The sequence below is a fragment of the Syngnathus leptorhynchus genome, chromosome 16 (assembly GCF_054491065.1).
Source record: "Syngnathus leptorhynchus isolate UIUO chromosome 16, UIUO_Slep, whole genome shotgun sequence".
Lineage (NCBI taxonomy): Eukaryota > Metazoa > Chordata > Actinopteri > Syngnathiformes > Syngnathidae > Syngnathus > Syngnathus leptorhynchus.
In genome coordinates this window covers 4,874,725-4,892,974 of record NC_141210.1, presented here as the reverse complement: position 1 = coordinate 4,892,974, position 18,250 = coordinate 4,874,725, and the positions used below count along the sequence as shown (strand labels likewise).

The window sequence follows — 18,250 nt, the reverse complement described above, 5'->3', positions numbered from 1 at the left end:
GAATGACTCAGGGATCCTAACCCAGCCCTCAAATCTTTTGGGATTGTTAAAATAGCATTTGGGGGGTGGAGCTAAAAGAATTAGCCTACAATTTTTTGCAAATATGTCTACCCTGGTGAACATGCAGTCATGGAAAAATATATTTGACCACCTCAAGGACCCCTACCTGAAATTCCAGGGATCACACTATACTCAAATCATAAGCATCCATGATAGAGGCTAAATTGCAAATCTATTTTTCGTCTATAACGTTTAATGTAGGCTGGGCATGGTGTCCAAGTTCAATCATTTGGATGATTCCTTTTCAAAAAGGCCGTTCAGCAGCTTTAATACACAGTTGATTTCAATCAGCGCTCTTGTGTTGTCAAAGGGACCAACTTAAGTATGAATTTGTTGCCACTCATCGGGATGAATCCCAGCCAAAACAGCCGCTCTTAAACTGGAGATCGTCGTTTTTATTTTTATGGCTAAAGGTACTTCAAGGGCCTCATCAAGTCGGGTCGACACTTGGGGGAAAAAAAAGTTGTTTTGGGTTTTGAAGAGCTGCCTGGAGTTTTTTTTTTTTTTCTATGCGAGATTCATTTTGCTTTGAAAGTCAATTGAGGGTTTTCGTCGGAGAGTTTCCAAGATGAGCGGTTCCTCGACGTAATGGCGAGGACGTGGAGTTTGCCCGTCTTCAAATTTGGAATTCAGACACATTGACTCTGTACAGCTGTCGGATAGAAGGGACACTAAACACGCCTATGTGGGTGAGTTTTAAATGTATCTACTTTTATTTGACTTTATTACAATTCTAACTCTCACTTTTGTGTAACAGGTTCAAATTTACAAAGTAGACTTGCCGTCTAGAAACCTCCTTTTCCATCTCTTTCAATGCTATGGCCATTAAAGGGTGAGTAGTTTTACTTTATTTTCGTTTTATTTGTCTTTATTACACAATTTGAACTTTTTTTTTACGCAGCTAAAAAATGAAAAAAAGCTCCCTCTTGACCCATTCATTGTCATGAAAGTATTTTTTTATTATTATTAAATGGTTCTGCAATAAGAAATGATCTGAAATTTTCATATTCTTTAGGAATTTTGAATTGAACATTGACAATAATGTGAACATGATGGCAAAAAAAGCTAGCGGACCTTAACATGGTCATATAAAGTGCTGACAAGAAACATTAAATCCAAGCCAGAAGTTGATGGGGAGGAAAAAAATGTTTCTCTCCCTTCCAGCTAAGAAAACATTAAAAAGAAAATAAAGGTGCGCAATCGGTGTGAAAGGAGATGATTCATGGGGCCCGAGCCAACGCAGCAGCTCTTGTTAAATGTTCTGCAAACCCGCTGTGGCCTTTCTAACTCCCCCCTCCCCTCCCCTCACCCCAAAGTATGTCATGCGTTCTTGCGCCGCATCTTCGGCCAACACTCCCGAGACGGAACGATATGTCAGAACTTCAGCCCCGCGTGGTTCATCACTGAAAAGGTCACTTAGAGCCTCGCGCGGACGACCTGAGCAGCATCTGAAAAGAGAGCTTGACTCTTTGGAGGCCAGACTTTGTTTTGATGAAGATTCTCACTAGCGTGTGTTGATGTTCATTAGATGACCTCATGAGGAACAAAGTCCGTGACGGTGACTCAACTAGCTAGTTTTCTCGTTAGCATTGTGTGCTATTATTTGCTACCCACAGTAGCGAGAGCAAAAGGCTAGTAAACAGTAAATCTTCCCCGCTGCAATTGCGGCTAATGAGCTGTGTTATAGTTTAACTCTCCCTTTGCCCGCAGCAGCCACTCAGCATAATGAGCAATAATTACCGGAACAGCACATACATAATTGGCATTGAGATAACAAATTTTTTTTTCTTTTCCACATGCATGCACAATGTACTTTAATTGGTTTCAGCGAGTCGTTTTGTACTAATGTTATGTGCGGCCCCCGCCGGTCGTTTACATTACAATGCTTCTATTGATTGCTTCTGAAATGATTATAGAACAATTAAATGGTTTCAAATGTCAGCCGTTCATATTTGAGATTTTTAGACTAGGAAGATCAGACAATCTTCCACCTGAAAACAACCTGCTTACAAGCTTGGTCCAGTCCAAAAGCGGTGTGCTATTGACTTGATTTCCCCAGCATTGATATTACAAGCACACGTCGGGCAGGTTGTTTGAAACGCTTCTAAGCACAGCCTGAAGGCGGAATGTTCTTTGAACGCCGCAGATCAACGCGTCTCCAGAGATGGGGAACGACGGCGCTTATGCCGACTGGTGTTTGAAGCGCCCCTGAAAGCTGTTCCTTTTCAAACATTGCTGATTCCCGCAAACGTCGCGTGACCGCCGCAGTGCACGACCGCGAAGAGAAGCAGGGGGATTTCGAGGAGAGTGATGGAAAAGATTTGAACATGGAGACAAGCAATATAATATGACTCGGTCATGTATTCTTCGTCTTCTGCGTAGCGTGACTAATATCAGTGCTGTTCTGATGAGCTGAGAGAGGAGCTGAGCTTTTTAATTCATGTCTGCCATTTACTGCCTCCTGGTGGCCAAGGCGGGCAGCACAATTAATTGTTGCAGTGTTCTAATTTTTTATTATGCATTGCATGAGGCTTTGTGGGGGAAATTTGTGAAGGACTGTTGGAAATGATTAAAATAACTCTAAAATGGTCGCTTTAAAACAAAATACAAGAATTTGTGTCTTTTCGAGCAAAAGTCCTTGAAACTATTTGTTTTTCTCTACTCATGGTTACCAAATTGCATGTTGCTAAGTGAAAAGTTCCTTCAGGGTGGTTTCGTCCTTGTAACTAATGAAGTGATGTTTTTTTTTTTTTTTAAAAGCAGGCCTTGCACTTTCACTGTTTTCTCCTCCATCAAAGGTTTGTCTAATTACATGACGTGAGAACTTGGTAGAGAGCAGCACATTGCTTTGAGCCGACGTGTCCAAGTGGATCATCGTCAACGTGTCTTATCAATAAGTTATTACAAAGCATGAAGCCGCTTTTTGATGTTCGAAATAGCCGGCAGAGGGAGATTGTCAATTTCTTTTTTAAAGATAAAAAGCTGACTGTTCACTAATAACTGCAACTGTCTATGACTTTGATGACAAATACCAAAAGGTTGTAGGAGTTGATCGATTCACAAACCTGGCAATAAATTCAAATAAAGACCAAGTGCAGCAAAATGACATTGTGAACTTTACGCTAACTTGTGCAAATGTAAGTCTGATTCCTGGAAGCTGCTTAATTAGCGCCTTTGACCTTTTTGGGTTACAATTGTACGAAATTTAAAAAAAAGCAGTATGTAGTTATTGAATTCCCCAGATTATGTAGGCCTGTGGTGACTGCATTTAAAATGTGCAAATCGTTTAAAGTCATTTCGCCGCGTTTATCGTCGCGCACCTCATTAGCATTCATTTGTGCTCCTTGCGCTCGGGAGCTCATTAGCATGCTAACGGTAATCTTTTGGCCCTTTGTGCTCTCCCTGACAGACTTGTGTAAATAAATAGCCGCAATTAAACATAAACCGCTTTGAACTAGCCTCTCTGGTTCCCCTGAGTCATGGTTTATATTAGCCTCGTTTATGTTTTTGGATTAGAAAATAGCTTTTATATTTATCTCTGCAGTTGGAGTTCAAATATGAGTGGCATGTTAGCTCCTAGCAATAAAACAATGAAGATAAAGTTTATTTTTGGCAACTAAGCAACATAATATCACCAAATTGTAAAGTGGTAATCGCTAGCTAGCAGGGTCATCTGTTCAATGTTTAATTAGCTAGCTAGCAAGTTCATTAGTTAATTGATGGGTAGTTAGCAAAACACTCGGTGCATTGATTAGTTGTAACTTGTAACCTGTGAATAAAGAGAAACAGACCACATGAGCATTTTTCAAAAACTTCCTTTGGTTTCTTTTGTGAGTAAACACCATGAAAGTGGAGGTGATTTATGATTCAATTAGCTCCTCGCCAAACAAGCCAAAATGAGGTTTTCATGTGGAGCACTGAAGCGAGGATGATGTCTTTGAGTTCCCAAATTCATATGGTTTTGAATATCACAAAAGATACTATAAATCATGTGTAAAGCCTCTCTGTGACATACCAACATTGACCGCCGCGCTCTTTTCGTCTTTATTATATCGACACGGTGGCTGTCTGAGCTGACAGAAGATCCATCAGTAGCGTTACGGGCACCACTACCGGAGCCGCCCCCTGCGACTAAATGGAGATTAATTACGGAGACGCTCGGTGTGTTGAGACAGGAAATCATGCGCTAGCAGTGAAGGCCTTGCTGGCCCTGACCATCCACCACTGGGGAGCGCCAACTGTCACATTGCGTAATGAACCGTAACGGCCACGCTGATGTGTGAAGCATGGTGGCGTACAGGACCGCCTCCGTGCTAACACCACGGGTAGAAACAGCGATGGGCAGCTGGCAGCTGCAAATGCTTTCACACGGCCAACAATGTGAAACATGCTAATTTGTTCCTAGCAAAAAAAAAGCCAGGCAAATATTTAGAAAACAGTGATTAAGGTTAGTGAACAAATGTCCCTTTTTGACAAACGTTTTGGCTCTTGATAAAATGCGCTTTTGCCATGTTATGCTAGCTAGCCAAATGGCGAACAAAATAACTAACAATTGAATCTGTGTGGTAGCTAACTCGCTCACAAATTAATCTGCAACTAGCAAACTAATCAACCAATTAAATGATAGTATGAACATACTAGTTTCCTTTTTTTTTCTCCCAGTTTGGTCCAAGCCATTTGCGAAAAGAAGCCACATAAAGTCAACAGTCTCAAAAAGGTAAAACGAAAAGTTGCCAAGGTTGTCGCATTCATATTTTACATCCTTTTTTTTTTTTTTTTTTCTACTTTCTCGTTATTTTCTTGTAAGATCCCTGAAGGGAAGTGAAGAAAAAAAAGATGAGTTGGAGATAATTTATGATATTCGTTCGTCTGGCAATGAGGCTGTTTAATAAAGTGCAAGCTTCCACGGCAGCCTGCTCTTAACTGTGATTCATTACGGAGCCGACATGAAAATAAAAGAGGAGCCGAACCACCATTGCTCTTCACTCGCAACAAATTGCCTTTGCATTTGACTTGAATAAATCCGTTATTGAAACTTATTCAACATATTTTACCGAGAGAAAGAACCTGTTAAAATTAGGAGCATATTCGGTTAAAGGTGGCAATCTACTGTAGTGGTGCCTTGATTTGCAAGATTTTTATCGATAGTGACAAAAAATAATATTCTGCCTTTATTATTAAATACTGACTTTCTCCTTAAAAAACGTCATAGAAATTTGATTTCCCTCTAGTTATATCCGGCTTTGGACACCACGTGAACTGTTTACTTCATGCAGCCTCCTTTTTTTTTACATTTTTTATTTAGCCGTTAATTAAAAATGCATGAAAGGAGACTTTTAAGGCCCTTGCAAACTTCATACACAGTATAGACCCCCGCCCCCCCCCCCCCCCCCCCCCCACTATGTTTTATTCATTGCCGTGTTTCCTTACATCATAATTATTGCTGTGGACTTAAAGAGCTTGCCTTCGAGTCACAGCCAACATTTCCCTGGGGAGCGTTTCTCCCAGGGCTTCTTCTTCTTCTTCACCTCTCTTTTACAGCTCAGCTCAAATGAGCTCTTTAAGACACTCGTTAGGTCGAACATCATTTTGCATCCTCATTCAAAAATCTTCTCCACTGTCTCCAGTCAATTTGTTTCCATCGCCTTTGACAATCATGTTTTTGTGGTTCACTTGAAAATACAATGCTATCCAGTTCAGTCATTTTTGTGTCAAGCATTTCTAGACACCATGTTTCCCAAACTTCTGTCAGCTAATGGAAGCACATTAATTGTGAATTGCCATATATGTATCCTACAGCTAAACTAGTTGGCAATCGTTAAACTTGGAGTGAGCGGTCCAGCGGGCCTGACCTGAACTGGCCTGGTGGTGGAGTCTTCAAATTGGAGACGACTCATTAGTCACCTTTTTCTCCCGGCATTGAGAAGTTTCTTTGAAATGGACGACTGGACGTCCAAAGTGGTCGTTTTGCCCCTTGGAGCGAGGCTCTCACTGCTAATTCATGCCGCCGGGCTTCATTGTTATGCTCGGAGTGTGACAGGGGTCTCTCCTTCCTGTTAATTAGTCGAGCTGATACGATGGATTTCTTGTTTTTTTTTCGAGGCTGCCACGAGCATGACACAAGGCCATTAGGTGGCAGAGAGCGCTCTTTTGCCGCTAAAGCCGGAATAAAACGAGCAGTTAACGACATTCTAGTGTCAAGGGAATGGTGTGTAAAAGAGGGCAGAGATACACATGCTTCACATGCTTAAGGACAGTTCGGCTTTTGTGTACGTATAAATGACAGGCAGCGGACCCTTACCAGGCCTTATATTCTGAAATGATGCAATATCAAAATAGGGTTCTGTTTCTAATGTTTTCTAATGAACAATTTATTCTATTTCGTGAATGTTTGTGATCTATATACAAATATTTAGGGCTTTTTTTTTTTTTTTTAAAATAATTTTAGCTGATTTATGTTGTGTGTTTTTTTAGGCACATTCTGATATTTCGCAGAATAAAATTCCGGTAACCGATGAATCAACCGTTGATTGATTACCGATTAATTTAAAGTAAATAAAATAACGTCTTTTGGTTTACAACAATCAAGATATGAAGGAACAAAAAGTTTACTTATTACTTCTTCGACAGTTTTACAAATATTGTATTTGAATACAGTGTTTACAGAGAATGGCTAAATTATACATGAAGTAAAAATGCGATTCGCCAATTGGCTGCAGCAGGGTGGTAACGAAATTAGTGGTGACGTAAACACGAGCGGGCTCATTACACCGACGCTCAGCTAACCCTTGCACCGTTACAATAAATAACACTTTAGTCTTTGACAAGCTTCATCCAATTTGTATTCTTCTTTTTATATACGTAGCGAATACAGGCGGTAATAATGCAAACATTTATGCACTTACGAGCGCCTCTTGTCACAAATGTTTTTTTTAAAAGGATTCACCAGGAAATAAAAACGTCATGATGGATTGTTACGCTTTCGCTGACGACACCTCCTAAGGGTGACAAACGCGCAAGGTCTCTTTTTCCTGAGTGAATAGTTCGCTTTCAATAAATCATATTCGAGAAGCCAATGACAAGGTACCTCTAATTAGCTGAAAGGTCAAAGTGTGGCGTTAATTTTCGAGTAGTATGCGGAAGAATAACTGAATTACAGGTTACAGTGATCTATGCTGTATACAATTCAGACTTTACGGTCCGATCAATTGTCCCCTTCTCAGTGGTTGTGATTTAAAAGCACTTGTACGAATAACATTAACGTTTAGTTAGGCACAGTTCATGTGCGTAACATTTAATGACTCATTTTTCCTGCATCCCAACCGTCGTTGTGGTAATGTAGTCACCCAGAGAAACCTGAGGAAACAGCGCCCTCTAGTGTTTGTACAAGGGAACATTATTCCTATAAGAGATGTGATTTTCCATATTTTTTTATTTTACATGGGTAAACCAGCAAAATATGTACACAATTGTACATTTGAAGTAATAAAAATAAAAAAGTGCATACACGATAACAATAAAAAGAGAAATAAATTAATACAGAAGACTTGGGTGATGTTTAAAATGATGTGTTTTCCCTTGATGCATTAGAAAGTATATAAAAAAAAAAAACAGTTTAATAAACCTGCCAGGTTTTTCTTGAATATTTATTGCAGATCGCAGCGCTGTAGCTAATAAACTGGCAAGACAAGGGACATGATGTGCTTTCATTCAGCATTGCAGTGTCTTTAATTAAAGTTGGTAGGAAAAGAAAATGTAAAACTTTTTTACAAAAAATATCCAGTTGATTGTAACAAAATGACATTCAATCACTTGACAGCTCCTTATTTTTTCAGTAATAAGGCTTCTCAAAACATTCAGTATATGTGATACCAAGTCTTTCTATATGTAATATATACTATATACGCACTGCAAGTTTTTTTTGTTTTTTTTAAAAGCGTTCTCAATTTATGTATATTTTACCAGCAGGTCTTGTCATTTGGTGTGTGAAATATGATCATACGTTCATACTATAGTACAAAACTAGAAATGTATTACTTGTTATTGCATTTTGCTGCGTAAACTATTGAACTATTTATAGCGTGACATAAATAGTAAATACACGAAGCTCTTTCAATACTTTTAAAAACAAACATCACTGCCGTAGTGTTGTATTCTGCTGGTTTACAACAGTAAATTGTTTTTTTGTTTTGTTTTGTTTTTTTAAAGTGTATCGGAGCACCCGGAGAGTACAAAGTAAACAAAGTGATGATATATAGAACGACAATGTGCAAAATGAAGCTGACATGCTCAAGCAACAGACACTTGCATAGTTCATGACGAGCATGCTTGAGCGTTTACTGTACACGCGAGCGTCCCTTCTGTACATCCTTCCGAATCGCAACTATTATTACTATTGATGCTACTTGAAAACGACGGGAAGACAAATATATTGCCGTTTTGAAAGTTGGAAGAATCGCGGTAATAGTTGATGTGAAAGCGGGGACGCAGGTCACAGTGTAGAGGTTAACGTGAAAGCGAATGCAAACTTGTAGTCATTTATTTGAGAAAAAAAAAAAAAAGTCCTGTTAGGCTTGACTTTTTTTTTTTTCCACGGCGTGAATTATATCAGCAAATATAAGATGCATTTTCAGGCAGATGAAGAAAAATACATAGTGTGAGGTAACAGCAGGTTTAGGCGAAATGCTCGAGTCACGTGATATAAAAAAAGTACCCATCTAGTCTAAGGCATGAAACTACGTGATGCTAAGACGATTACGTTAAAGTTTCGAGTGTTTTTTCTTTTCTACGAGTTAGTGGAGGAGAGGAAACTAGCCATCTACTCAAAAGTGCAAGACAACATTCCTACTCAGTGATGCATAAAGTAGTAGACTAGTATTGGTTTGCGTAATTAGTGTTGAAAAGGCGCTTAAGATCGTTTTCAGTTTCCATTTGGAAAAAAAAAAACAGTTCATATTTTATATACCTTATATACAGACGCATCTATAGCTAATATATTATCTATGTTGATTTTTTTTGTTTGTTTTTAAAGGGTGTCATTTCAAAACTCACCTTTTTTTCCCAAGAAAAAAAAAAACCCATATAAAAACACTTCTATCATAAAATGTCAACAAAAATAGTTGTAAAATATCTGAAAAATTATGGACATGTTGGATTATTTGACAATGGATTTTCATATGTTGGTCTGACTGGAATTTTCTCCATAGCTTTCCACGGAGGTGTGCGGTTGATCAAATGAGTCAGTTTTTTTTTTTTGTGAGCATTTGTGTGTGGTCTCCACAGCAGACCAGACCATTGAGCAGAAAGTCAATTTGGGGGTCATTCACTAAGTCTGGATTTACACTGCATGCTTCCGTGGCACATATTCTGAATTGTTTTTTCCCCCCCTTCCCCTTCGGTGGCACAACTGAGCTATGCGGCGTCAACCAGAATCTTCCAAATGTGGGCTGATATGTATCAAATATCTGCACAAAAACAAACTGGATACACCCTGCCCTGAGCTCCTAAAAATGAGGTACACACACACACACACACACACACACACACACACACACACACACACACACACACACACACACACACACACACACACACCCTACATCTACCCTAAACAACAACAGAAGCTAAACTACAGCAAAAGACAGATGCTATGAAATGTTGATTGTTCACATATTATTATTGTATTATGTGCAATTTGCGTGACTCGTGTTCTGTCAGTGTAAACAGTCAGTTAAAAAAATGTGCTTAAAAAACAGATAGCTGAGCTAGGGATATAAAAAAAAAAAACATGTAATTGATGCTTTCCCCAAATAAGGTTGATCCAGCAGCTCAACTTGCTCAAACATAGTTGCTTGGCGCTAAGATGCTACAAAATGGCTGCAAAGCATCGTTATTGCTTCGGCCTCGGCAAATCAGTGAGTTTTTCCCCAGCTAACGACGGAGGATACGTTTAAATAAATAAATAAAATGCACATAGATTCAGTGAAGCCATTTAAGGAACCTGGAGTGTAAATCCAGCCTTGGGTATGATTAGATTTTTTTTTTTTTTTTTTTTTAGAGTGGGTGTGTCCAAGTCTGAATATTTATCGCTATGAATAGAAGATAGGCACAAAGAATGTACAGTAGCTGCATTTGAAGAGAAGAGTACGTACGTTAGCTGCGTCACTGAGGCCTCTGCGGGGCCCGCGCGGGCGACTGCGTCCCCAACGACAGCTTCCGGGAAGACGTCTTCTTTTCGAGGGGCTTGGTCCCTTTAGCGGGAGATTTGAGACTCACGTCGGCGCCGGAAGACTTGGATTTGCCGACGTGCAGCAGGGAGCGACCGAGCGAGCCCGTCGCCGGCTTGATGGGCTCCGATTTGGGAGCGGCGGCGAGCGGCGGGGAGGAAGCCGTAGCGTCGGAGACTTTAGCGCGTTCGACGCCGGCCTCCTTGACCTGTCCGTTCTGCTTGCACGTCCTCTCCGAGGTCTTTTTGAAGAGCAGCGTGCTCTTGCCCAAGTCGGCCGAGCGGCGGCTTTCCCGCTGCCTCAGGGCGCTCTTAAAAAAGGACAAGCCTTTTTCCTCCGACTTGCTGCCCCGCTGTAGGTCTCTGGTGGACACGCTGGGTGAGCGCAAGCTAGTGACGGAGGAGCTGCTGCTGGAACTGCGCACCGACCTCCGCTCCACCCGTCCGCCGACCTCCGTCGCCTTGGGGACAGACGAGCGCGCCGTCGCAGCGGTGCTTACTCGCTGAGCGCCGACCACAGAATCCCGACTGTAGCTCCTTTCCACCTGACGCTTACGAACGTTCTCTGGGTTCTTTTCATGGTTGTTGAGGTTCCTGGGAGAGGGTGACGCCGACGATTGCGGCGTGGAGCGCGCGCACAGTCGATGTTGCGGCGTGGAGCTGGAGGAAGGGAGCGACTTATTGCTTTTGGATGGGGTCCCGCTGGGAGTGGACGAGCTTGTCTTGTCACTCTTTACTTTAGCGGCGGTCGCCTTTTTGCCTTTCACGGGTGTGCTGGTGGGCGTCTCGGACTTGTGGGTGGAGCACAGGCGCTTCTTGGAGGTTTTTCCTGCCTCCGCTTTGGTGGATTTGGTGGCGACGCCGCTTTCCGCCTTGGACACAAAAGCGCCAGTGCTGCTCTTGCGGTTCTGATCTTTGGAGGGGGCGTTTTGAATGTTTTGGTCTTTTGCCGTAATCTGGTTGTTGTTTTCCGTCGTCTTCTCCACGGGTGTGGGAGCGCGACAGTATATCATGTCCAGAAATCGCTTGTTGTTTTCCTGCTCGCCGCAGCTGCTTTCCACCGCCACCGGGGGCGGCCTGCCGCCGGAGTAGCGTTCGTGCCGGCTGTAGCCGCCGAAGCAGGAAGTGGACACGTGGTCGTCGTAGGACTCGCCGATTCTCTCCAGGGGCGGCGAGCAACGCGAGTCCAGAGAGAAGCGCGAGGGCGAGTTGGGGCGGATTTGCAGCTTGGCCGACAGCGACCATGAGGGTTTGACGGGGCTGTCGCTCAAAGCTAGCGGGCTGGCTACGGATGACCTGGAAGTCACGCTCTGGCGCTGGATGCTCCTCACAAAGGGCCGCACAGAGAAACCACCTTCAAAACAAAAAAAGATTTCATGAAGACATTCAGTGTGTGTTAAAAACAAGCTGACAAATTTTGTTTTTGAGGCGACATATGTGGAAGGGCTAGCTGGAAAATATGAGCAAATAATAAATACATACAGCGCAGCACTGAATTGACTGCGTTCCGGCTCATCAAACTCTGTCAAATACTACACAGGCAATAAGCGTGTTGCCCAACACTGTTGTTGTGTGTGTGCTGGCCAAACGCGCCCCGGGGCGGCCATATGCTGAGGCAGCAGTCTGCAGCGTGAGCCCCTCATTACGAGAGCCACAAACAGCAGGGCTGGCACACATCTGTTTCAGTTTGACACGGCAGAGCGGAGGACCACCTCGAATGGGTGTTTTCCTGGTTTTTGTCTTCACTAACCCCCCAAAAAAAATTGTCCAAATTTGACGCAAAGGTGAGGAGAAAGTTTTGAAACGTTTCATTTGATTCTAACAACAATATTTTTATTGGCGAGACCACGTTGGTAAAATAAGTGTTTTGAAAAAAAATACTCCGGAGACTCATTCAAGTCCAAACCAATTATTTGGATATCAGACTTGACTATAGTTATGAAGTTGTCAATCTGAAAAGCTAAAATCTGAATAATGCTTGTCACAATACAGTCTTGTGTGGTCGGCTTCTCTGGAAACCGATCTTGACCTCACCGTCGTCTTCGCTGCGCTCTCCGGTGAACTCCACCGACTCCGCCAGCGAAGCCAGTGAGGTGCGTCTCGACGAGGCGCCGGACGCTAGACTAGCAGGTCTGCTCCCGGGGAGCCTGTTGATCCAGTGGTCGCACAATGAAGAACTGGTAGAACCTGTCAGACAGATCATTAAGAGTCACTATTCAAAGCAAAATAGTGCACCAAGGCTCTATTCTCAGTACTTTCCTTTTTTTTTGCCTCACATCATTTCATGTCACAGACTGACCTGCAACAGAACTGTTGGCCGACCAAGAGGGAATGGCGGTCCTGCGTTGGTAGAAAAGTATGTAAGCAGTCTGTTGACACACGTCGTCGTCGGCCACCGCCGCCACTTCGCTGTCGTCAAAGCAGTACCACTGACCGTCCACCGAGTTCTTGCAATAGGCTGCGAGCGCAGACAGGAAACATTGCTTGAAAAAAAAAAAAACGCTGCCCATCCCAATGACTCACAGACTGTGATGTCATCGCTACCCGTGTAGTGGCCTCCGTGCATGCTCCCGTGATGGTTACACACGGCGTAGAGGTCATACAGGAAGTCGTCGGGGTTCCTCCCCAGGCCGTAGGGTCGTCTCCATGGCGACCAGTGCGAGGGAAGACTCCAGCTACTCTGGCTTCTCTTCACCACGTGAGGCGCCATGTCCATGCCCATGAGAGGGAATCTCACCATGTTCTGCATCTTCACCCTGCGGTCACCCTCCTACGGGGAAACCGAGGGAGGAACTCGTATCTGCTCCAAGTTTAGAGTTCAAACTTCAAATTACCTGTCTGAATCTCTTGAGGTGCAGTATGAGCACATCCGGCAGCGTCCATAGGCTGAGCTTGATGCGACCCTGTTGCAGCTGCTTGCAATGGGGGCAGCGCCAGGCGTCGTCCGGGGCCAGCTGAAAAAGAATCAGAGCCATGTAGGACAAACTGTTAAAAAAAAAAAATCAAGGCGCTGGCTTTTGCCTCTCTTTCTACATTCTTTTCTGGCAGCGGCGAGCGAAGCCACAATGTTTATGTTGGTCGTCGCTTCTCGTGTCTAGCTTAGGGCTAACGTACCATTAGAAGTCGAATACGCAGCAAAACCACAGCGAGCTCAAGACTGTTATTATTCTCAGAGTGAGCACCGAGATAAACATGAAGAGAATATTCCAGCTGATGTGCTCTGAGGAAAATGTCGGACAGTATTTTTTATTTTTGGGTGAGGAACCTTGGCTCAAAGTCACCGAAAGTTATTAAACGCGACGTTTGATTGATTTTTTTTTTAATCTAATTGTGATTTCTGAAGTTTTACCTGCTCCTCTTTAGTGTAGAGCTGGAAACACTGAGCCAGCGTGCACGCCTGTGGCTGGTGGTGCTGTTCTCTGTGCAGATAAACACTCTCGGCATCGGGGATGTACTCCTCTTCCGTGTGCCCGAACAGACTGTGGGGGAAAAAAAAAAGGTGACGTGATTTGTGTTGATTAAGTTTGAACAAGATAAAAGCTGACAGAGGTCAATTTATTTTTGCTTTATTGCGAGGTAGCTTGTCACCGATGATAAATTATGTCGGTGAATTAGATATTAAAATGTCTACTTAATTAAAGACATATTCAACCTTTTGACCGCAATTTGTATCGTGAAATAAGATATGCGTAATGTAATTTGTAGATGACTCCACTTACTAATCTTTGGTCTCCTTGTCCCACTCCACCACAATTTTCACGTGGGGCGGTCCACCCTGTCCGCAGGATTTGTACGCTCTGAAACCCCCACAAATAAAACACCACAAATTTGCAGTTGGTTCATTGATTTAAGTTGCTGATTAAAAAACTATAAATATTGCCGCAACAACAACAAAAATTTGTTTAAAGGTTTACTGTATTTCTATTAGCTAGCCTAAGGACAAAAACTCTACACTTTTGACTGATGAATTTTTGTGCTTGAGTGATGTTCTGGCTTGCTTTATGTAGCTCAGGAAAGAAAGAAAAAAAAATCTTAAACTGGCATTTGAAGACATGTTCAGGCCTGTCACTGAACCGCTGTGAGACGATAAACAACACTTGCGGCGCTGATTGATGATGTTTCCAAGATGTGAAATTCAATACGGCAAAGAGTAAAATTGACCTCTCCACCGTGGGGTGACAAAGCGGTCGCTCGTCTTGAGGGAGGAGGTAGGTGATCCCGACCACGCCAACCACACGGAGACTGAAAGGCCCAACCTGTGTGTGGAGATTATTTTGCAAAGCTCTAATGATGCATTGGCGCTAAAAACACTTATAAATAATTTCACTTTCTACCTGAATGTAGACCCCAGGTCGCAAAAGATGGCGCATTTTCTCCAAAATCTCCTTCTGCAGTGTGTCCCAGGTAGCAGTGCGCTCCATGTACAGCACGAAAGGCAAGCCGAACCTAAAATGACAATGAATACAATATATAAATTGACGTCTATAGTAGCAGTAAATGAAATAAAGGCTGTCAATTATTTTATTTTGTTTTAAATGATACCTTAAAACAAAACTGAGTACCAACTTGGCGTCAAAGCACAGATGACAGGTTTACCTTTTTGCTTGGTGGCCGGTGCAGGCTCGGTTGCACACCAGCAGGATCATTTTCTCCGGTGCCATGTTCTTATTTGGGGACACCACGGGAGTCAAAGTCCCCTGCATGAAAGACGGCGTGCGGCCATTTTCCACGCCGTACTTTAAGTTGTTTTGATTCAGGTTGGCCAGAAGACTTCCTGTACAAAGTAGTTAGCTAATTTAGATGAGTATCCAATTTTTATCCATTTGGGAGAGGACTGCACCAATTCCATGTGGGTTTTTTTATTTTATTTTTATTTACTTTGATGTGATGTGAATTGTTTCTCAAAAAAATAAGTTACATGGACCTCTTTTTGTGCGTAGGTTCTCCAGTTTGAACATCTCTGGTGTCTCAAAGGCAAAGATGGAGTCGCTCTCTTGGATGATGTTCAGGTCGTCGTCATCGTCGCAAAAGGAACGATGGAAGCCGTCGTAGTACATTTCAGTCAGAATGAACTAAAACGAGCAAGCAAGTAAGTAGACGAGTCAAAGCGGAGAAAATCTGGCTATTGGGAAGCCCAAGGAATGAGCACCTGGTCCATTGGCATCTTGGTCTCACGTGACACGCCATCTCGTAGGCGGTACACGGTGCTGTTGAGGGGCACTGCCACACCGATCCGCAGACAGTGCGAGTACTTCCCCTGGTAGACCACCGTGACGTAGAGAGGGCTGGAAAACAAACACGTGAATTTCCTTGAAGCGGTTTCGCAGGCGTTGACAACTTCTCCACTTACCGTGTGTGTGGCAGGGGGATGGGTAAGGAGATGCACAGGAAGGGGTCAAAGGTATTGCTCTGTTTTTGGCAATGGGGGCAGGTAAGGGAGGACCTTCAGGGAAAAAAACAACTATGGATCAACTCATACTGTAGACGCATAGAAAGGAATGCGGCAAAGGTTTTTACCGGTACTGAGCCTGGAAGAGCTCCTGTACGAACGAGCCAGCCGAAAGGGGCGGGGAAGGTCCCTCCGTGGTTTGGTCATCTAAGTCGATAGGTGGCTGAACAAGCACAAACGTGTTTTAATGACAATAGCAGTGAAAAGTCATAAACAGGTGCAGCAGGCTTTCCTCTTGGGACACATTTAAGTTGCTTTCCGAGCTGTCGTTATTTAACTCACCCTCAAGGTTGGCCTGGCGTTTGGGTTGACGGTGTTGAGATCCTCGTGCACTCGGTCCAGCAGCCACAGGAGAAACTCTTGGGCGTCGTGCTGAGCGTTCCCTTTAAACTGCGTGGCGTTCTTGGACACCGCGTTCTGCAAAAAAAAAAAAATGTTTGTGGTGGGTTTTGTCGTGTTTAGATTTGCCCAGCTCGGCTCGAAAAAAAGCACGCTGAGATCAACTGTCAGCACATCAGCGTTACCTTAAAATCTCTGCTGTGCTGGGGGGTGTACTCAAAAGTCCATAAAGCCCGAACAAGTCCAGACAGTTGCTCTGTCACTTCCCCCTTGGCCATGGGACCTTTCTTCTGCAGATGGACGCCATTTGTTTTTGGTTTGTCCTCCTGGTTAGCCTCGTCCGCCCTGTACTGCTCCAGGACGAGGTACTCGGCAAACAGCTCGGTGTTGCTGAGGCACTGCAGAATAGCATTCATAAAGCAGGTATTGCCGTGGTTCTTCAGGCCGGACACGCCGGGAATCCTCTCGCCGGAGAGGTAGAACCGGAGGTCTCCTTCCTCCAAGGGTGCATCCTTAAGTCCGGAGTGAAACGCAGAGAAGCCCCCGTCATCCTTGTCGTCGTCGGTTTGAACTTCGGAACCAAAGTGGGACAAGGCAGTGAGCGTCCTCAGGACTCTGCTCATAAAACTACCCACGGAGCGTACCGAGCCTCGCCTGAACAACTTCTTGCCGAAGCTCGTCTTCTTATCCTTGGTAGCGGCTTTACACGACATGATTGTACTACCCTCACCTTCACTCTCCAGTTCGAGTCAAGGGAGACTTTCAGCGGCGTGTTGTCCGCCGACGCTCCATCGCTCAAACAACCCCGAACCGAGTTAACTAACCCCTCGACAAGCATAACATTGTAACTACAGTCTCTCGCCCCACTTGCTAAATAACATACCGAGAAGTAAGACTCCTCTTGGGAATATTAAAACAACCGCCGCGATCGCTCCTTTCCTTCCCTTGAGGCGGCGGCAGGCTCTCTCCGGAGTCTCCTCACTTTGTGGTCGGCTGCCGCATAGCGACGAACTAACTCCGGATTGTCTTTCGGGTCGAAAAGCGCTGATGTTAGCCAAAGTGGCTAACGTTAGCTACACAAATTGGGGCCGAAAAAACGACGCCGGTCGTGTTCGGCCGAGAGGTCCAGATCTAAAAAAGAGCGATAGTCCGCCATGGCGAGGACGGGGTGACATTCCATGTAGAGAGCGTGTCAAATGTGAAAATGTCTGAAAATTGTTTGCATATTTGCGAGGCACGTTCGTCAACGAGTGCCAAATAGCAGAATGCTTCTGTTTCTTCTTCTCGTTGTTGTTTGTTTTGGCAGACAAGTGACAAGGAGTAAGACGTGGATTTATCTCCTCCTATCGCTCGGGCGGAAAAACTACAGTAGGGAAAAATGCATACAGTAAATTTTCAATTCTCGTTTATGCCTATGGGTGGCGCTATAAGCACGCAGATTAAAAACAAATCGGCCACAATATGTCGTGCAAAAAACTCGTGACCCCCCATTTTTTGAAAACAAATGTTGGCAAAGTGGATTGCCAAAGTTTGTGTAGATTCTTAAACAGTATTGTATGCTAAAAACCTCAGTAGACCAGCGGTTGTTAAGAATTATAACATAAATTATTTATTGATTGACTCTGAGTTATTTTATAATAATTTGGGTTTATTTTTATTTGCCCACCTTTGTGTGTAATAACTATTTGTAATAACTATGTGTAATAATTAACTATATTAGCAAGTCATGCTAGTCATGACTGTAATTTCCATTGTTCAATTCCAACTTCTTTTCACATACAAACAAAAAAAAACCATGCTTGTTCAATTAATTCACAATTCTAAATTGTCCATAGATGTGACTCTTTGTCCGTGTCTTGCGATTGGCTCGCCCAAAGTCCGGTAGAATAGGCAGTTACATCATAACGAAAAGGGGACATTTTGTGGTGACATGATGGAGTAGCATTCATAAGGTTGCAATCAATCAAATTGGGACGGATTAGTAAAATAATTAGTGGTGAGCAATTAAAGAGCGTGCACATGAGAACCGGTCATATAAATAACCTCTTCACTTGGTATTCAAGCAGGCAGAGGGAGCCAGCTGGGGATCTTCTCTCATGACGTGTCCATGGAAACAAGGCAAAGAGGGTGGGGGGGCATCATGCTTTTTGTTATTTTGCCTGGGATAATGTCAAAAT

The 18,250-nt window shown here is 43.4% G+C and overlaps 1 protein-coding gene across 1 annotated transcript; it reads right to left on the bottom strand.

Annotated features, from left to right (window-relative positions):
• Positions 1-5,481: 5,481 nt before the first annotated feature.
• usp31 (ubiquitin specific peptidase 31) lies at positions 5,482-17,366 on the bottom strand. Its single transcript, XM_085934276.1, has 16 exons — positions 16,259-17,366; positions 16,017-16,151; positions 15,803-15,897; positions 15,636-15,728; positions 15,435-15,570; positions 15,210-15,357; positions 14,882-15,059; positions 14,620-14,731; positions 14,447-14,541; positions 14,005-14,082; positions 13,635-13,764; positions 13,120-13,239; positions 12,830-13,055; positions 12,585-12,743; positions 12,320-12,472; positions 5,482-11,639 (listed from the first exon to the last, which is right to left on the bottom strand). The coding sequence occupies exons 1-16, from the start codon at positions 16,784-16,786 to the stop codon at positions 10,222-10,224; spliced, it is 3,804 nt and encodes a 1,267-aa protein (XP_085790402.1). The 5' UTR covers positions 16,787-17,366; the 3' UTR covers positions 5,482-10,221.
• Positions 17,367-18,250: the final 884 nt, after the last annotated feature.